The sequence below is a fragment of the Ascidiella aspersa genome, chromosome 2 (genome assembly GCF_963924565.1).
Source record: "Ascidiella aspersa chromosome 2, kaAscAspe10.2, whole genome shotgun sequence".
NCBI classification, from domain to species: domain Eukaryota; kingdom Metazoa; phylum Chordata; class Ascidiacea; order Phlebobranchia; family Ascidiidae; genus Ascidiella; species Ascidiella aspersa.
The window spans coordinates 3414616-3432703 of NC_139448.1; the positions used below are offsets into that span (position 1 = coordinate 3414616).

An 18088-nucleotide genomic window follows, 5' to 3' on the forward strand; every position below is an offset into this window, starting at 1 on the left:
TTGGTAGCAACTGGCGGAAAAAAAGCTTCACTTTAAAAACCAATGGTTGGCCAATGCCTTGGAACGTTTCGAATGCATTTATTTTGCTTATTTGTGCAGAGTAATGACGTCATTTGGTATAGGATCGGTTCGCGATACTTTTTGTATAATATATCGGGCATCGGTATCGGAAAAAATATCAAATATCAGACAACCCTACAACTGAGTTTAAAACACGTTTTGTGCGACTTTTTTCTCAAAAATTTTCAAAATATTTCAAACTACTCGTCTCTAACTTTGACCCGATTCGCCCACGTTTTCTCCAACGCCACCTCGCAAGTGTTAACTTTTCGTTCCGCGTTTTCTGCGAAGAATGGCTCCCAGTAATCCACGTGTACTCAGAAAGTTAATTCTCCTTACACAAATCCATTCATTTGTTGTCTACCATTGTCCCTGTGAGCCCATGTGTGGCCCACGCTAATTCCAGGGTCGGCCAGTTTATAAAATAACTTTATTGTCAGAAGTAGCCATTTTGAAAAACAACTTTATTTGCACAAGCAGCCAGTTTTTTTTAAAACGCCTGGTATAAGATTACTGTTTATTTGTTGCTACAAATGCGAACACAGTAGCAAGGAATCAACGAAAAGTCGTAAATTGTTTATTGAGTCATTTGGTCCGAAAGATATAAGCAATTCAGGTTACAACAAAAATGGTTAGACCCAAGTCCCAGTCAAGTCATTCGTAAAACAACTTTACTCTTAGTCAAGTATTTTGAACAAGTAAAAATTTAATTTGAGAAAACAGCACTTGGCGTGATTCAGAGTTACAAAACAAAGCCTTTTGCTTTTGAATTGTATTATGTGAAAAAGGGAAGTCGTAAAAAATGTGCACAGTACTAAAAACAGGTCGGCAACTGGCCTCTAGTGTTCAAGCAATGAACATAGCAGACGGTGATTCATAGTCACATGTCTCTTGTGCGGTTGCCACTTCGCTTTGAAGCAAATCGCTCAAATAATATGCGTTTTCCACACGCGTTAGTGCTGTATAAGCTATCATAGCGTGCCACGTTGTGTAAAATTAAGAAAAGTCAGGTTAAAAACACCGTGTTTTGGCATTAGCGTGTTAAAAGCTACGACAGCGCGTTTTTTCAGTTCAAATATGTGATGTGGAAAGTCAGGTTTGAAATAGCATCTTATGCTGGAAAGTCGCTTAACGTTGGTGGTTTCGTTACACATTAGCCATGCTCGCGGAAATATGAAGTGTGTAGAATGTCAGCCTATGTTTTATTGCCTGATATTTTAGCTGTATGGTACCCACACGTATTAGTGTTTTAAAGCTACTAAAGCTGTGTTTTGAAAAAGGGTCAAAATGTAGTTTCCGGTTTGAATGGCCTTTATGCTGTGAAGTAAATTGCCTAAAATTGATGGTTTTCCAGGATAGCGTTGTTCGCAAAAAAGTGACAATGCAAAATTAAGGATGCAAGGTATGTTGATTTTAAAATAACTTTAGTGACAGAAATGTCGCGTCATTAGTTAGTTTCTTATATGTCAATGTTTGTTCACACCAGCCATTATCAATCTGTGTGCCGCATAATTTTTTGTGATTTTGGAAAATAACCTATTTCTATTGTAAAGACGCATGTATACACGTGAGCATGAAAGACTAAGATACACCTATCCATTTAAAAACTGATAATATTATGGAATTTTCCTACTACCTTACATGTATTAAGGGCGATTGCCAATTATATTATAGAAAAGTGTGCGAAATATTGTTTTATTCCTGCGAATATTTTTTTATTTTTTGCTGTGCTGCAAGCTAAAAAAGTTTGACAACCACTGGTGTGATATTTTAGCCAAAGGGAAATTTAAAAGCGTACAATTTTAACTGCCATGCTTACTTTCATTATAAGACAACCCGATTTCGAACGGGTCTGTTTTATATGTTTACTGTATATTTGGCAAGTACAAATTAAGGGTGCGGCGCTTTCAATAAATGTTTGTTTCCGTCGAGTTACGCGATAAGTAATTGCAGTGATTGAAAGGGGTTCTTAAACTGGGGTCCATGGACCCCTTGGGGGTCCGTGAACTGATATTAGGGGGTCCATGAAGGCCTAATTAAAGAACTAGTGTATACTTAAGAAGTATTTTTTCACATTTTCACATTTTTCGGACCGAAATAAACAGAGTTATGAAGTCTATTCGTATTGTGACGTCATATTATGACATCATTTTGGAGCATTTCTCGCCTACCGGGGTCCGTGCAAAGCAAAAAAAAATTTTAGGGGTCCGCGGTAAAAAAAGTTTTAAGAACCCCTGCCCTAGATTGTCAGTCGGGTTAGTGTAATGATTCCCTAACTGAGTACCGCGGCACAGCTGAACTATTCGTTATTTTTTTAAATACCACATTTGTACCAAACACATACATGCAAGCAATCACGGGAGGCTTAGAATGCGCTATACATTAGGAAATGGATAATATAATGTAAAAAAAATTTCGCGTTGCCTTGCCACCTAAAATAAGTTATAGGAATATTTTTTGATTATTTTATACTGTAACGTAAACTGAAAAGTCTGATAACCACTGCCCTAGAATTTCATTAAAGTGTTTTACTTAGTGGAAATAGTTATTTTTTCACTGATTTTTTACCGAAAATCAGACGAGCGACTTACGACTGAAGAACACCTTTTGTTGTGAAACCAATAACAACGTGTGACTTAACAGTTTTTAGTTGAGTTTTACCAGTTTGTTGATTTTTATTGATTTTTGTTGATTTTTGTTGATTTCTTTTTAGTACATCTGAGATCCCGCAGTTCCGACTACCCTACGATGTCGTCAACTTTGAGATCGAGCTCATGAAGGATTTGGGAGTGAAGGTAAGAACCGATTTCCTGTTCGATTTGATACTAAATAACGTTTATTATGGTGAAATAAGCAAAATTGACCAAATTGATAAGTGCAAAGGTTATGGTTTTCATTAGGTTAAAGTTTACTGTTGTGTTAGGGAGCCTATTGATCTTATAAAGATAAATTAATATACTGTTATATCATTTACTTAACGGGACAAAACTGTACGTAACAGTGCGCTAATGCTATTTTAGTATCGGATCGGCACCGGTACCACCCTATAGTATTTACCGAGTACCGATACTACCACTTAGCATCGGGTATCGGCTCCGATCCGATACTATCGGACATTCCTACTGTAGAATTAATTTGGCAAAATTTAACAAGTTCAAATATATCTTAAGATAATGGTTAAAGCTTTAATTAGACATGTAAAAGTAGCATTTGCCCATAGGTTTTAAAATGTCGATAATGAAAAATATTTATTGAAAAACAAATGCTACCTATCTTTTACGGGCTTTGATATTCATCTTACCACAACCTCCAACCATTATGTTAAGATTTATTCAAAAGTTCACAAATTGCTACGTATTTCTATATGGGCATTAAAGTTCATTCTACATCTAACTACAACCTCTAGCCATTATCTTACGATTTGTTCAAAATTTCATAAAATTCCACCTATTTTTTACGGGCTTTGATATTCTTAATACACATAACTACAACCTTCAGCCATTATCTTAAGATTTATTCGAAACGTTCAAGATGCTACCTATTTCCGTATGAGCTTTGATATTCAACTATTTGTTTTCCAATTCATTTTGGTTACGTTTTTCAGATTGAGCTTGGCAAGGGCTTGGGATGCGACGGTCGGACTCTTTCCTCCATGAAGAGCCAAGGATTCGCTTCCTTCTTCGTTGGAATCGGACTCCCAGAGCCGAAGAGGATTCCCATCTTCCAAGGACTCTCGGTGGATCAGGGATTCTACACTTCCAAGGAGTTTCTTCCTCTTGTTGCTAAGGCTTCCAAACCAGGTAAAGATTTAAGTGTTAATTAGAGATGCACGGAAATATCGGATCGGAGCCGATACCCGATACCAAGTGGTAGTATCAGTACTCGTCCGATACTTAGTATCGGCGCTAATCCGATACAAAATTATTTTTGGCATTTTGGCCGTGAATTGTGTGCTGTCTAAAGCAGTGTTTTTAACCTTGTTTAAGCCATGCAACGAAAAACAAATAATTTTGCGTTACACCAATTGGAGGTAATATTGATGCGTTAAAACAGTGGTTCTCAACCTTTTTTGCACCGCGTACCACCTCGAGCTTCTATGATCTTGTTAAAATTATCAAAAAACTTAACTTTACTCAAAATGTATATAGGATTAGTAACAGGGGTGGATTAGCTAATTATAGTTAGGCCGGAAATTTCGAACCACATGCGGCCTACTACTCTCGAAAAAGTTTCCCTTTTTTAACTTTGCAAGATACTGGTAATCAAGTTTTGTGATTCTTTGTTGCTTTGCTATGATGTCATAAAATAAATTTGCATAGATGTTCCGGAAAGATAATAGTTACTATCGTTAAAGAAGCATAAAATATTGAACTATACTATAATCATTACGATGAATGTACAGTTTATTACAATTGAAAAAAAAACGCTTACCGTTTTGGTAAAATTGTAATTTTACTTAAAAACATACTGCGTACTGCGTACCATGCAAAATGACTTCGCGTACCATGGTACGCTTACCACAGGTTGAGAACCACTGCGTTAAAAGAAACATCACAAGAACAATTTATTGAATTTCATTTTTTTAGTCCGATATCTTGTCCAGTTGTGTTGTATAGGTGAAATTAATATTCGAGCTGTAGTGCACTTACGAAGCAGCGTAGCCACACGCAATCACAATCCTATTAAAACACACGAGGCTTATTATTACACAACCATTAAAGAAGTAATAAGAATATCAAAGCCCATACAGAAGTAGGTATCATTTTGAACGTTACGAATAACTCTTTATTCATTTTCAACATCTTGATACTGCCCCTTTTAAAATGCCTATAGTACACGGTTCCATTTTTTACAAATCTGTGTAGTTATAAAGCTCAAAAACAGATACTAGCAATGCTAAATGTACACTTAAAGATTACACAAATTTACTAAATCCTGAAAAAGGCACTGAGAAATTAAATACACTATTGAGCTGTAGGCTAAAAACTACCCGGAGCTCTTAAGATCTTAACATTGGCTGACCATAGAAGTTATAACTCTGATCTAACTGACTGTGCTGTTAAGCTATAATTTGTTTTTGTTGTTAAAGTTTAGTCTCTGGTAATTGGTCACCGACTATTTTCTGTTTATATTATTTTTTTTTTATTCAAAGTTAAAATTTAAATGTCAATTTGGTCAGGTGGTAATATACCACCTTAACATTGGACCACTACAGATACTACCACTTGCCACCGCTTATCGGCTCCATCCGATATTGTCTATTAGCCCTAGCTCCTAGCTTTAACGACATGTCAAACTCTTTGATATCCAACACAGTCATACTACATTGTGTTTTTTTAATATTCAACACGTTCCAAGTCAAACATTCGCTCATAACGTTGTGACCAAGACCCTAACAGCTCTATACTTTTCGATACACGGGGTCGCGTGTTGGCCACCCCTGCACTAGACTATAGGGTGGTATATTGCAGCCACATTTCCAGAAATGGGTATTCGCACTGTGTTAAACACCGTGCTATACTTAACAGTAACTCTAAGTCAAGTCATTTTACTTCAAGTCAAGTCATTTTTCTTCAAGTCAAGTCATTTTACTTCAAGTCAAGTCATTTTACTTCAAGTCAAGTCATTTTAAGACAGTGAATTAAATGAACTCAAGTCACCATCAGCCAAATCATTGACTTAAGTCATTACAACTGTAGTAATTACCGCCCTACTTCCGCGCAGGAATGTGCGCTTGCAAGAGCAGTGAGCTTCCCGACATGCGAGGTGCTGTGGTTGTTGTGCTTGGAGCTGGTGACACCGCATTCGATTGTGCCACCTCAGCACTCAGGTGCGGGGCTAAGAGGGTCTTTGTGGCCTTCAGGAAGGGATTCGGCAACGTGAGGGCGGTTCCGGAGGAGGTACGTTGGTTTTACCGTTTTTTTTTCTGTTTTTTTAGGGGGGTGTGCAATGTACATTCAGTTTGTGCTGAATCTAGCGCTCCATCGCTATGACTCAGTATAGTAAACAAGTCATTTATAAAAAATGGCTTAAGTCCCAGTCAAGTCGTTTTAAACAAATATCAAGTCCCTACATTGCCATTCAAAATTAATATTATACTTGTGAAAAGGGTGAAAACGTTCCATTCTAAAAATGATTTGCAAGACATTTAATATTTGACTTAAAAACCCAATTTGACTAAAATGGATTTAATTAAAGCGTAACATATGTCAAGTCATTTTTGTAAAAGACTAAAGTCGAAGTCAAGTCAAGCCATTTAAAAATATTGACTTGGGTGGAAAAAGCCAATCAACTCAAGTCATTGCTCATTAAAACACTGGTTATTTTTATTTTGGTGTAAAACCCTATTTCTAATGAGACCCGTAGAGTGTGTATTTGGCCTCGCGGTTGGTCAGCTGGTTTAATTGGGCTCTTGAAATATTGACGTGTACCTGGTTGTAGATTATTGTGTTGCATTGATTGTCTGTAGTGGAGTTTACCTCATGTGGTTTCGGAGCTATTTTTCCAGGATTTTGTTTATAAGGTTGTTTAAAGACGCAGCAAATGTCTGCTTTCCAATTTGCAAGCATATATTTGTGTAAAATTTGGATCAATACATAAAGACAACATTGCAATTTTTGATTAATTTTTTGCTTAATTTTTTATTCTTATTCATGCACAGCCTATTTTATTGCATTTTTTTATATGGACCTTGAATAGATCTGTTGAATTTAGTGGAAGTGGATTTTTTTCCGCGGTATTATATAAAAACACAATGTTTTTGTGTTTTTGGTTCCATTTAACTTACATTATACTTTAAACTACGAAAAAGAACAATTTTACATTTAAAGTCAAAATTTCCAGGGTCATTTGACCCAGTTTTACCGCATATTGAACAGGATTCAAAGTTAATCGGTCACCGATTCTACCTAAAGTCCAATATTTTTGGCAAAAAATAATCCATCCCCTCCGTTTATTTTGAATGCGTATGACTCAGAGCCGAAACAATAACGGCCGTTTTTTGGACTTTGACTGAGGCAACAAAAAGCAGCCGCGACAAAACGGAAATTAAAGTTTTTCGGCAAACTTTGAACCTCATAGCTGCGGAAATGACTGTACGGCTGTTTCCATATTGCAATCGCCCGTTAACTGATTATAAAGGCTTCCTGTTTTTCTTTAAAATTCATAACAAAGTTTAAATGATTGCACGAATTTAAATGGGAAAATTTCGAATTGCGTTTTGCACTCAAGTCCGAATGGCATTAAAACTGATTGAATCAGATTTTTAAAAGGTTTTCCTGTTTATTGTCAGCTGTTTGCGCTTCCAAATTCCAAAGGCCATTTCTTGTGATTTATCAAATCGCTATCTTCTATTATATTACCGCACAAATCAATTTTCGACGTAACGCACTGCTGATACTTTTATTTTATTAGGGTTGAAATCAATTATAAATATGCCCTGGTCTAACTTCAACCTATTCCAGAGGATGTAACTTGATGTACACTTCTTGTATAGAGTTGTTATGTTAAAGTTGCAAAAAACTCGCCAAATGTGGTTAAAAAGTAAAGTTAAATGTAGATATAGTTTTGTGGTTAATCGTTTTGCCTCTAAAAATGCAGAAAGACCTTTATTAACAGACAGGCCTTTTACCTTTTTAGTCATTTTTAGACAGATTCATTAAGCCACGGGGTTTTTTAACAAAACATATTTGGGCCCGCGTGGACAATATGGGCGACATAAAATTTTTAGAGATGACGTCATAAAACAAGAAGATTAAAAAAACCTGCTAATTTTGGTCCAAAAAAAGTGAAACTGAAATGTGTATAAATACATTCAAAGGATTAATTAAATTATTTTCTATTGAAAAAATACATTCTATTTTTTTAAATTTTATAAACAACGTTCACAAAATGCAACCTACTTATGTTTGAAGTTTGCTATTTGTTCTACGTCTAACAACAACCTCCAGCCATTATTCTACACTCAGTTTCTCACAAGAAGTTTTACAGAACCGCGGTTTAGACAAGCGAGTTGTCTGTTGGCGAGATTAGAAACAGAAATAGACCAAGTCGTTCGCCGTGAGAGCAATAGACTCGCCACGTTCACATCCTTATTCTTGCAGCATCACACATTCACGATTCAGGAAACTTCCAACACGGGTCTAACACGTTATTTGCTCAAGTTGGCTGTGCATTGTTTGCTGCCTAAACGCAAAAAGATATTTGGTTGAAGTTAGAATATCAAATTTATAAATGCCAATTTGAAATTTCATGTCATCGATGGTCGGTTTTTGCAAAAAATGCGATGTTTTTTCATGCCGCTAAAAAAAGGTTATTTCCAAATTGCAAACAACGTGTAGCAGTTATGAAAAGAAGCTCAAAATATTGATAAAATCTAAAAATATCGCTCAATTTTAAATTGCATGATAATCGGCCTTTCTGCAAATATTTTTTGTTTGTATTCTGATGTTGGATTCTAGAGTTATGAAGCCTTTACTTAACTCAATAGTTTTTTTTTGATATTTAAATTCAGCAAAAGTTATAATAAAAAATTGTTCAATGTGAAAATTTGGCGACTAATTAGACCGTGATGCTGTCACCGAAAAAAAGTGTTTAAACAAACTAATAAATAATCGCTGGACCACAAGTCAAAAGTCGTTGCAAAAACAAAAATTGAAAACCACTGATCTAAATAAAAAAATATTAAAAAATACTGACCAAAGTATAAAAAGTTTTATGAAATTGTCGTTAGATTTAAAATTCTTTAAAATTTAACTTCACTTTTTCGATAATAAAGGATTTAGGGCAGGGGTTCTTGATCTGGGGTCCATAGACCCCTTGGGGGTACGTGAAATAGTTTTAGGGGGTTCACGAAGGCTTAATTAAACTATTAGCGTATATTTAAGCAATCAATTTCTCAATGAAAAAAGTAGGATATATTAAAAATAAACACTTTTTGCACTGAATATATTTAAACTTCATTTTATTTCACATATTTAGGACAGGAAACAGCAAATTTCTAAAGTATGTTGGTATTATGACGCAAATTTATGACGTCATCTCTAAACATTTCTTGCCTACCGTGGTCCATGCAAACCAAAAAAAATTTTTAGGGGTCCGCGGTAAAAAAGTTTGAGAACCGCTGATTTAGGGGTATTTTTGCCCCTCGCTCTTAAAGAGCTTTTTATGAGCCACAAATGCCCCACCTACAGCGAACCACGCCCTTCTATTGGTGAATGCAGATGGTTGAAGCCACAAAGCTTTTTTTCGTTTTTTTGCGGACGAACAAGTCCATGAATCAAGGCCACGTGTCACTCGGCTCCTTCCGTTTTACGCTTTGTATATTTGCGGCCGACATACGGCGAATCGGCCATTTCGCGGTTGGACGTTTCGGCTAGTTGTTGAGTTTTTAAAGCTGTGTTACTTTTCGATTGCTTTCCAAAGAAGAAGAATAGAGGAGAAAGATGGAAAAAGTAACTTTCAAAAGTAAAAGTTTTGATATTTTTTGACTATTGCTTCTATAGTAACGATTTGTCAATGCGATTATAATCAGTTTTGCATTCAATATTTAAATAAACTTTTTAATTAATTTAAAATTAGTATGCATTTTTTCCTTTGCCTTTTTTAATTTCTGCGATCAAATTTGGCCCTTTTTAGCCGCTGTTAAAAGATTGTATTTACCTGAAAAATATTGGCTAAAACCTTTTGTTGAATGTGAATTCCATATGGCTCGTAGCTTTTCTTCAGGCCTAAAAACGAATGTATTGATCGATTTAGCAAAGACCATTGCCCTGTCGCGTGCTATGCCTCGCATGGGCGACTTGGTGCCTTCAACACTTTGTTGAACAAAAATGGACATCTTTTTCTAACTTGTTTAGCTTTGATCTTAGTGTCCAAGAAGGATATGTCTTTAATGCTTCTAGTATATTTTCGGATATTGTAATTACAAATCGGGCTTTCAAATATATTCCGATAACGATTCCTTGTACAAAAAGCATCAAGATACGATATCCAATGACATCATTGCTACACATACACAAGTAAAACAGGGGCTATTGAAATGTTTAAGTTCTATTTTCTGCCAGGTTATTAGGACAGTTGTTAAGCTACAATTTATTTTCAAATTTTTCTTTTTAAACGTAGAATCCGTTGGATCGCATATTATGCCTGAAATACAGAAATTAATTCAGCCCAATTGGTATCGGGTACCAGCGACGATCTGGTATTATGGGACACTCGTATAATACGCGCTTTTTGTTATTTTGTTTTTTTCACTAGTTTTTCTAATTTTATGTAACCGGTCACTAACTTAATATTTTAAGCCAAGCACTTTATTATCGCAGATGGATTTGGCGCGCGAGGAAAAATGCGAGTTGCTCCCCTTCCATTCACCACTAGAGGTCGTGTTGTCCACCGGAGGGCGCATATCGGCGGTGAGATTCTGTAGGACGGAGCAGGACCTGGAGTCCGGAGCCTGGATCGAGGACAAAGAGCAGGAAGTGAAACTGAAGACCAACTTCCTAATTTCTGCCTTTGGGTCGACGCTCTGTGATAAATCAGGTTAGTTGTGTTTAATCGTGAATTTTTGGGTGAATTTTTGGAAATTTGTCGTGAACTGAGCAAATACGGTGGATATTGCTCGACCCACGCATAGGGTGTCTTATAATTTATTTTCCCGCAATAGTTTGTAGTAAATATTCCACTATATGATGCTGTATTCCACCTTTACAAATATCAGTTTCGAAATTTGGTACTGCGCATGCGCACGTCGGATTAGGGACACTGATAGTTTTACGTGGTCTTACTCGAGTCCCGAGTCCGGCTCGACAGCCTATATCTCATCTATTTACGTAACTAAAATAAATTGGATATTCAGCAATCCACTTATAGGGGTGTCATATAACTCATCCACTCACAATAAATGGTTCGAAAATATCCACTATATGCTATGCTGCCTTTACATTTTACAGTTTGCGGCTTATGAGTTTTAAAATTTGGTACTGCGCATGCGCACGATCACAGGACTCCGGTAGTCTTACGTGGTCTTATTCGAAATTCCCGAAACAAACCAACTCCCGTTGAGTACCGAGTTCGACTCCGCATCAACAGCCTGTATTTCACCTCTTTATGTAACTAAAATAGGGTTGACATTCAGCGAAATTCCACCTTTAACAGTTTTCAGTTTGCAGCCTAATCAGTTCGAAATTTGGTTATTGCACATGAGCACGTCATCTTCGAAGACTCGGGTATAGTCTTACGTATACAAACCCAGTCGGACTGCAGAAAAATAAGCCGACACTGTAATAGATAGATAGATTTTATTTTTTTGGAACCGAAACAACTAGAACGCAATACAAATTTACAAAGAAATTACAGTTGTTTGTTCCAGGATGCAGCGAAAGACCATAAGGTACATCGATTCAACTGCACCCTGTTTGTACAAATGTTCATTCGAAAAAACAAAAAACACTGTAAAATACTTCGATACCAACTGCCCAAGGTCGTATATTGCGACGTCAAGGGCTGCGCAGTCAGACTCGGGACTCGAGTAAGGTTGTGTAAAACTACCCGAGTCCCGAGTCCGACGTTCGCATGCGAAGTACCAATTTTTAAATTGATAAGGCCGCAAACTGTAAATTGCAAAGGTGGAAGAATAACACACAGTCGAGTATTTTTCGACCATATATTGTGGGTGGATGAATTACATAGCACTCCTAAGAGTGAATGGCTGAGTATCCACCTCGTTTTAGTTACGTAGATGAGTAGAATACAGGTTGTAGAGTCGGACTGGGGACTCAGAAGTCGGAATCGTATTTTTACCCGAATCCGCAGTCCTGGCGACGTCTAACACCAAAGATTGTCAAACCAAGCTGTCTGGAACAACCATTCCACTCCGCTGTGTGTTCCATATTTTGGAGTAATGCGCCTCGTAAAATATACGTGACATTTGCTTCCCAAATAAAAACGCCGTGGCCTTGATTGACAGCCGCTTGTTGCGTAACAATAAACCGCACTATACACTCTTAGACAAATCTGTGGCGACGTCCGTCTTTTAAAAAGCTATTTTTCGGATAAATTGCAGCGAAATGTAATGGTCCACCATGTTATGCAGTGATTTTCAAACTGTGTGCCTCTAGAGATTGGCAAGTGGACAGCAATTTTTTTTTCTTTTGAAAAATAACTAACTTGTTTGCATATTAAAGAGTGTAATCAGCTACACTATGCACGGTTCTGTATTGTAGCTTAATAGTGAATTTTAAATCTGCACGATGTTAATTGAGGTGTATCTTAATTGAATCCAAAACCATTGTCAGCAGTTTCTGCTTGTCGATCACTATTTCGGTGGCGCGTATATGAAAGTCGTATAAAGAATGAATTAATTTAGTCCAAATGAAGAATGAATTTATTCGAATTAAGGAACTGACGATGGCAGTGTAGGCGAAATACATATTCTCTAAAAACGTCTAACTCGTTAATGTGAACTTAAGTTTTACTGTTTATTTATTTTCTAATCCCGCACTTAGGCAACTTTTCCAAAAGAAACAAGTCAAAGGACTTTGTAAAAAGCGGATGTAAAACCAGCTAATTGCACAAAAACTCGATTTCGTAGAGCGTCGTTTAAAGTGACGCTGCATTTTACGCCCAGCAATATTCCCGCAAGTTGTTTACTGCTTTTCGGGCGCTTTTTTACGAGTTCACGGCCCATGGTGCGAAGTGCTGCGAAAAAATAACGCAGTCTTGCTGTTTTTCGTCGCATTTTGGCCGATGCTGTTTCTGCTGTCTTGACGCTGTCAGTTCTTCACCTTATAACTTGCGTTTAACGTATATCGACTTTTTTGCCCTTTTCCGAGATTTTGAGTGTAGGAGTTGTTTAGAAATTTTTGAAGAATTGTGAAGCTGTGATAAGTACAAAGAGCTTTTGAAAATTTAGATTCTGGTACGACTTGTCAGTTGTGTCGCATGAACGTTGCAATTGAACCGTGCAAATTATAAGATGTAGTAAGAATATCAAAGCCCATACAGAATTAGGTGGCATTTTAAACGTTTCGAATTTCTCTTTATTCATTTTCAACGTAGTAGACTATTAAAAATGAATAATAAATGTTTCGAAATTTATTGTGTGTTAAATTGTATAAAGTCTCACATTAACTGATTGTGATACAAGCTCGTATCGAAACGTCTCTATCAAGATGAAGTCGATTTAATCAACTTTTTACTTTTACGAAATGTGTTTTTATTTAAAAAGGTACATTTGTCATAGAGTATAATGATTTCAGCCCAAATAAGATAAATTTAAATGAAAAAACATATGCCTTAATAACATCTAGCTAGCTTGTTTATTACACATTCTAATTTCAACTATATTTAGTCTTACTGATGCTATCCTTATGGGAATAAAACACAAACCATCGAATGTCTGTTATTAACACCTGGCTCGTATGGCGTCATGATTAGTAGGCGTGACGTAACGATTTGGCAGCACACGTCAAAACAGTCTGGATCAAAAGACATCTACATTGTTTTGACTGATGTAACACGGAATATGCGATATTGGAAATCACCTTGACCCTTGCAAGATAAAAATACCGACCTCAATTCCTGATCATGAACAGCAGAATACTCCAGCAAAGCTAGCAATTTAGGTCGGACAATATTAAATAATCTTAAAAGATATATATATATTTCGCCTGCAGATATGTCGTCAGTATCTCTTATACAAATAGAAGCATATATAGACGATGTTTTTTCTGGCGAAATATATATATATCTTTTAATAGAGAATAAAACCCGAAGTTTAAACGACGATGCCAGTATAGGCGAAATATATGTTACTTTAAAAAAGTCTGATCTTGGTTTTACTTGATTTAGTTTTTCAACAAGTTTTTACGCGTCAGCGAAACAGTGATCGACAAGCAGAAACCTGCTGCCAATGGTTTTGCCATAAAGATTTTTATATAGATTTATTTTAATAGTATCTGAATTGCTAGCTTTTCTAGAGTATTCTGCTGTTTTTTTTGACTAGATATGTCTACATAAGATTATAAAGAATTGTGTTTGTTCGATCCCTGTGAGAAATTGCTTCCAGATGCGTAGAGTGAACGTCACGTTGTAGTTTTTTTGAGAAATCCACGCCTGGGGACATTTGTGACATCTTATGTTTGCGCAAACGAGGTATTGTCTCCACTTAGCCTTTGTCACAACTTACAACTAATTTCCAATAGAGGCCCACTATGCACGGATCTGTCATGTAGCTGAGAAAACTATTTCAAAGTAAATAAACTATTAGTTTGACATTTAACTTTTAAAAACTTCGAAAACAACACTTTAGTATCTAAAATAAAATATTACAGCTATAGTAGGGTTGCCAGTTTGATTTTTTTAAAGCCAAATTTGAAAATTTTGGGAATTTTTGTTTCAAAAACTCTTGGGATTTTTTGTTTCAAAAAAAAATCCAAATTAAATTTGGCTTTTTTGGCTGTTTTTTGAGGTGAGTTTGGCTTTTTTATTTTTCACATCTGGCAACCATGAGCTATAGGAGTGTCCGATAATATCGGATCGGAGCCGATACCCGATGCCAAGTGGCAGTATCGGTGCTCGCCCGATACTAGGGTGATATCGGTGCCGATTTGATGCAAAATTAAAAGTAACATTACATATAGGTCTGTCCGATAATATCGGATCGGAGCCGATACCCGATGCCAAGTGGCAGTATCGGTGCTCGCCCGATACTAGGGTGATATCGGTGCCGATTTGATGCAAAATTAAAAGTAACATTACATATAGGTCTGTCCGATAATATCGGATCAGAGCCGATACCCGATGCCAATTGGTAGTATCGTCCGATATTTGGGTGTATCGGTATTAAAAGTTAAATTTATCAGAAAATAGTAGGTTAAAAGCTGGAGGTGACGGAACTTCTTAAAAAAGCAAATTTTGATCCAGAAACTTGAAAAAAAAAACCTTTAAGCCTTACAATGTTATCTATTTTGCTTGCTAAACTTTTTTGTCAAAAAATTCGGATATCGGTATCAGAATAAAATGATAAGGAAAGGACATCCCTGAATAAAGGAAACTAAGTTTCAAGGTCTTTAGCAAGTTTTGCTTATTAAGCCGGAAAGCATTTTCGCACCTGGTATTTTAATTAGTTTTGTAAGTTTGGCCATAAATAATGACGACAAATGGTATCAGATTAAAAAATTATAAAAATACGTTGCGTGTAGCTGCATAGTGACGTAACAAATATCCACCTGTCGCCACGTGGGTAAATCAAAGCTCTATGCATTCGCGAAGAACAGGAATCCACGCCTTGACCTTGCTGGTTCGGTATTAGCGTTCTTTCTTGAGGTCAAACGGGTTCAAACGGCTTTGTAGTTGTTCAACTGCAGCCTCGCTATGCTGTGAACTCGTTTAACTTTAGCCCTAATCGCTGACAGCAATGCTCGCCTTGGAACGGCCAGTGTTAATTCATTGCACCTATACAACTGCTCTATATAGGGAAGGTCATTCGGTTAAGGTGTGTTGCTTGAGACTTGGTAGCTCAGTTTTAGTTTGGATTGAGCCTTTGTTGTAACTACAGTATTGTGTAACTGAAGTTACACTGTTGAAAAATGTGTTTTAATGTTGATATACTTTGAAGGTTGTAGTGGGACGTAGTAAGAATATCCACACCCATACAGAAGTAGGTAGCATTTTTCACTTTTAGAATAACATTTTATTCATTACTGTGATGAAAATGAAAAAAAGAGTTATTCCAAACGATCAAAATGATACCTATACTTCTGTTTGGGCTTAGATATTCCTACTACTGTTGAGTGTTGATATATTCTTTCGCACAACCGTCAGAAAAGAATAAAGATTTAGGTAGACTCTGCACGGATCTGTAATGCAGCTTGATCATGAATCTCACAACCAAAAAGATCGAGATGATAAAGATTTTCGCAGATAGCTTTTTATTACCTTTATTTTTTCATAAGTGCTAAAAATTTGCGACCAAAAACAAGTAGGATATGATTTTACATCTGTCCGCACTCCGAAATTCTGCCAGTTTTCTTACGAATACGTAGCTCAGTGCGTATTACAAGCCGCGTACACGGGCACAGCACACAGTAGTGATTACCTCACATGTTATTGTGTTGTGGGCGGGCCTTCTTAGTCCGACCGCGAATTGTGCGTACCGATCCGTAATCAAAACACACTCGGTAATTAGCGCCGCCTCACTCTAACAACGCTCACGCTAATGTGTACGCATCGATTTATAGATAAACGGCGTTTGAAGCACGTTTTTAAAGCTGTGGATATTATAGATTAGCCATAGAGCTGTTTATTAGAGGAATATGTTTAAATTAAAGTTATTGTTTTAATAAAAATATCTCGCTAAAAACGACATATTGTTCTGCTTTTAAACATTTAGACAATGACGTTTAGTTACAGAGAGCTATGTCGATTATAATAAATGATTTTATTGAAAATTTGAAAACTATTGAGTAGTATTCAAAAGTGTATTTCTTCAGTTTTGTAATTAATTAACGACAACGAAAGATATACACACATATGTGTTTATTAACAACTCTGGTCTAGCCCCTCAGAAGCTTCTTTTTGACTAACGTAATTAACATCGTAGAGCGCATTTCTTTAGATTAGTAGAATTTAACTAAATTTTTGTTCTTCATTCATCCACTTTAATATAATTATTTGATGTTTGTGTTTTACCTGGCAAATTTGCAGAGCAGTATTTAACTCGCTTTTCCAAAGCGCGTTGGCAAAACGGAAAACTTGGTGTTTTTCAGTCCGGAGTGTAATAAATGTGAATGTAAAATCACCTGTTGTTGTAGCTCCGCACACATTGCGCTCTAAACGTCTTGAGGCATTACAGTCGTGTTTCAGTGCTTGAGTTTGACCTTTCGCACAGATATGGGCGTCTGTGACGTCACAAAACCTGTGATTTGAGGTCTGTCAATATGGCCAGTCATCGTCCATTGTTACTGTATTGTGCCTGCTTAAAATAGAGATAGATTGCGGCATTTTTACACCTGTCTTTTCGAAGTGCAGTTGTCTAAACAGCCCAGGTATGTTTGACGGCCCGACAGACAACGCCTGATGGATTTTTTGAATGTTATTTCACACTTTGAACAATTTGAACGAACGTGGCGAAAAAGTGTTTTTCTACAATCCCAAGCTGTAATTTATCAGGTTAAAGAGCGGGGGATGCAAAGCAAAAAAAAATCGTCGTCTGAAATTCAGTAAATGCAAGCAGTTGCATGATCTTAAAAAAACTGTTCTATTGATGTCTTACTATACAAGCCTAAACCTTTCCCATACAAAATATGCTTTGTCATTCCAATAATACAAGCTTAGGTGTTAAGTATCGATTCCGATAATATCGAGTCGGGGCCGATACCCGATACCGATTTGTATTATCGGTACACGTGCCATACTAGGGTGGTATCGGTGCCGATCCGGCACAATATTAATATAGGAATTATATCCATGTTGGAAAATTAACGCAAAGATTCTACTTTTAAAGGTAATTTTATCAAAACAATAGTAGGTTAACAACTGGAGGTAACTAAAACTTCTTAACACTAATGCAAATTTCCGCCGAATAACCTGGAAAAATACTTCTTTTTCAAAATACTGAAAAATACTTCAACCTTTCAGTTCCGCGTTTGAGCGTGGTATTGACGTCCACTGTTGTCAGATTGGTTTCCGATACTTTTATTCAAAGTATCGGTTATCGATATCGCAATAAAATGTATCGGACATCCCTAAGCAGCAATAATCTCATTTAGTATCGGACAAAATCGCGATATTTTTTTGTCGAAAATATCGGTTATTATCATCGTAATACAATGTCAAGTATCTTGTATCCTTAGCGCTAACTTCACACTTCTTCGCGCGAAAGCAAATTTTCATTTAATAAACTTAAAAAATACCTTTGCAATTTTTTGGCTTGTTTGTACATAGTAATGACGTCATCAGGTATTGGATCGGTTCGCGATACTTTTTGTCCAAAATATCGGGTATCGGTATCGGCATAAGTCGTCAAGTA

The 18088-nt window shown here is 36.5% G+C and overlaps 1 protein-coding gene across 1 annotated transcript in view; it reads left to right on the forward strand.

The window, feature by feature from the left end:
• Positions 1–18088, forward strand: part of LOC146163167 (dihydropyrimidine dehydrogenase [NADP(+)]-like) — a 74343-nt gene that overhangs the window by 17702 nt on the left and 38553 nt on the right. Inside the window, exons 7-10 of the mRNA XM_083383112.1 lie at positions 2774–2855; positions 3665–3860; positions 5785–5960; positions 10383–10599. Of these exons, the coding sequence (XP_083239238.1) occupies positions 2774–2855; positions 3665–3860; positions 5785–5960; positions 10383–10599 (671 nt within the window). The remainder of the gene's footprint in view (positions 1–2773; positions 2856–3664; positions 3861–5784; positions 5961–10382; positions 10600–18088) is intronic.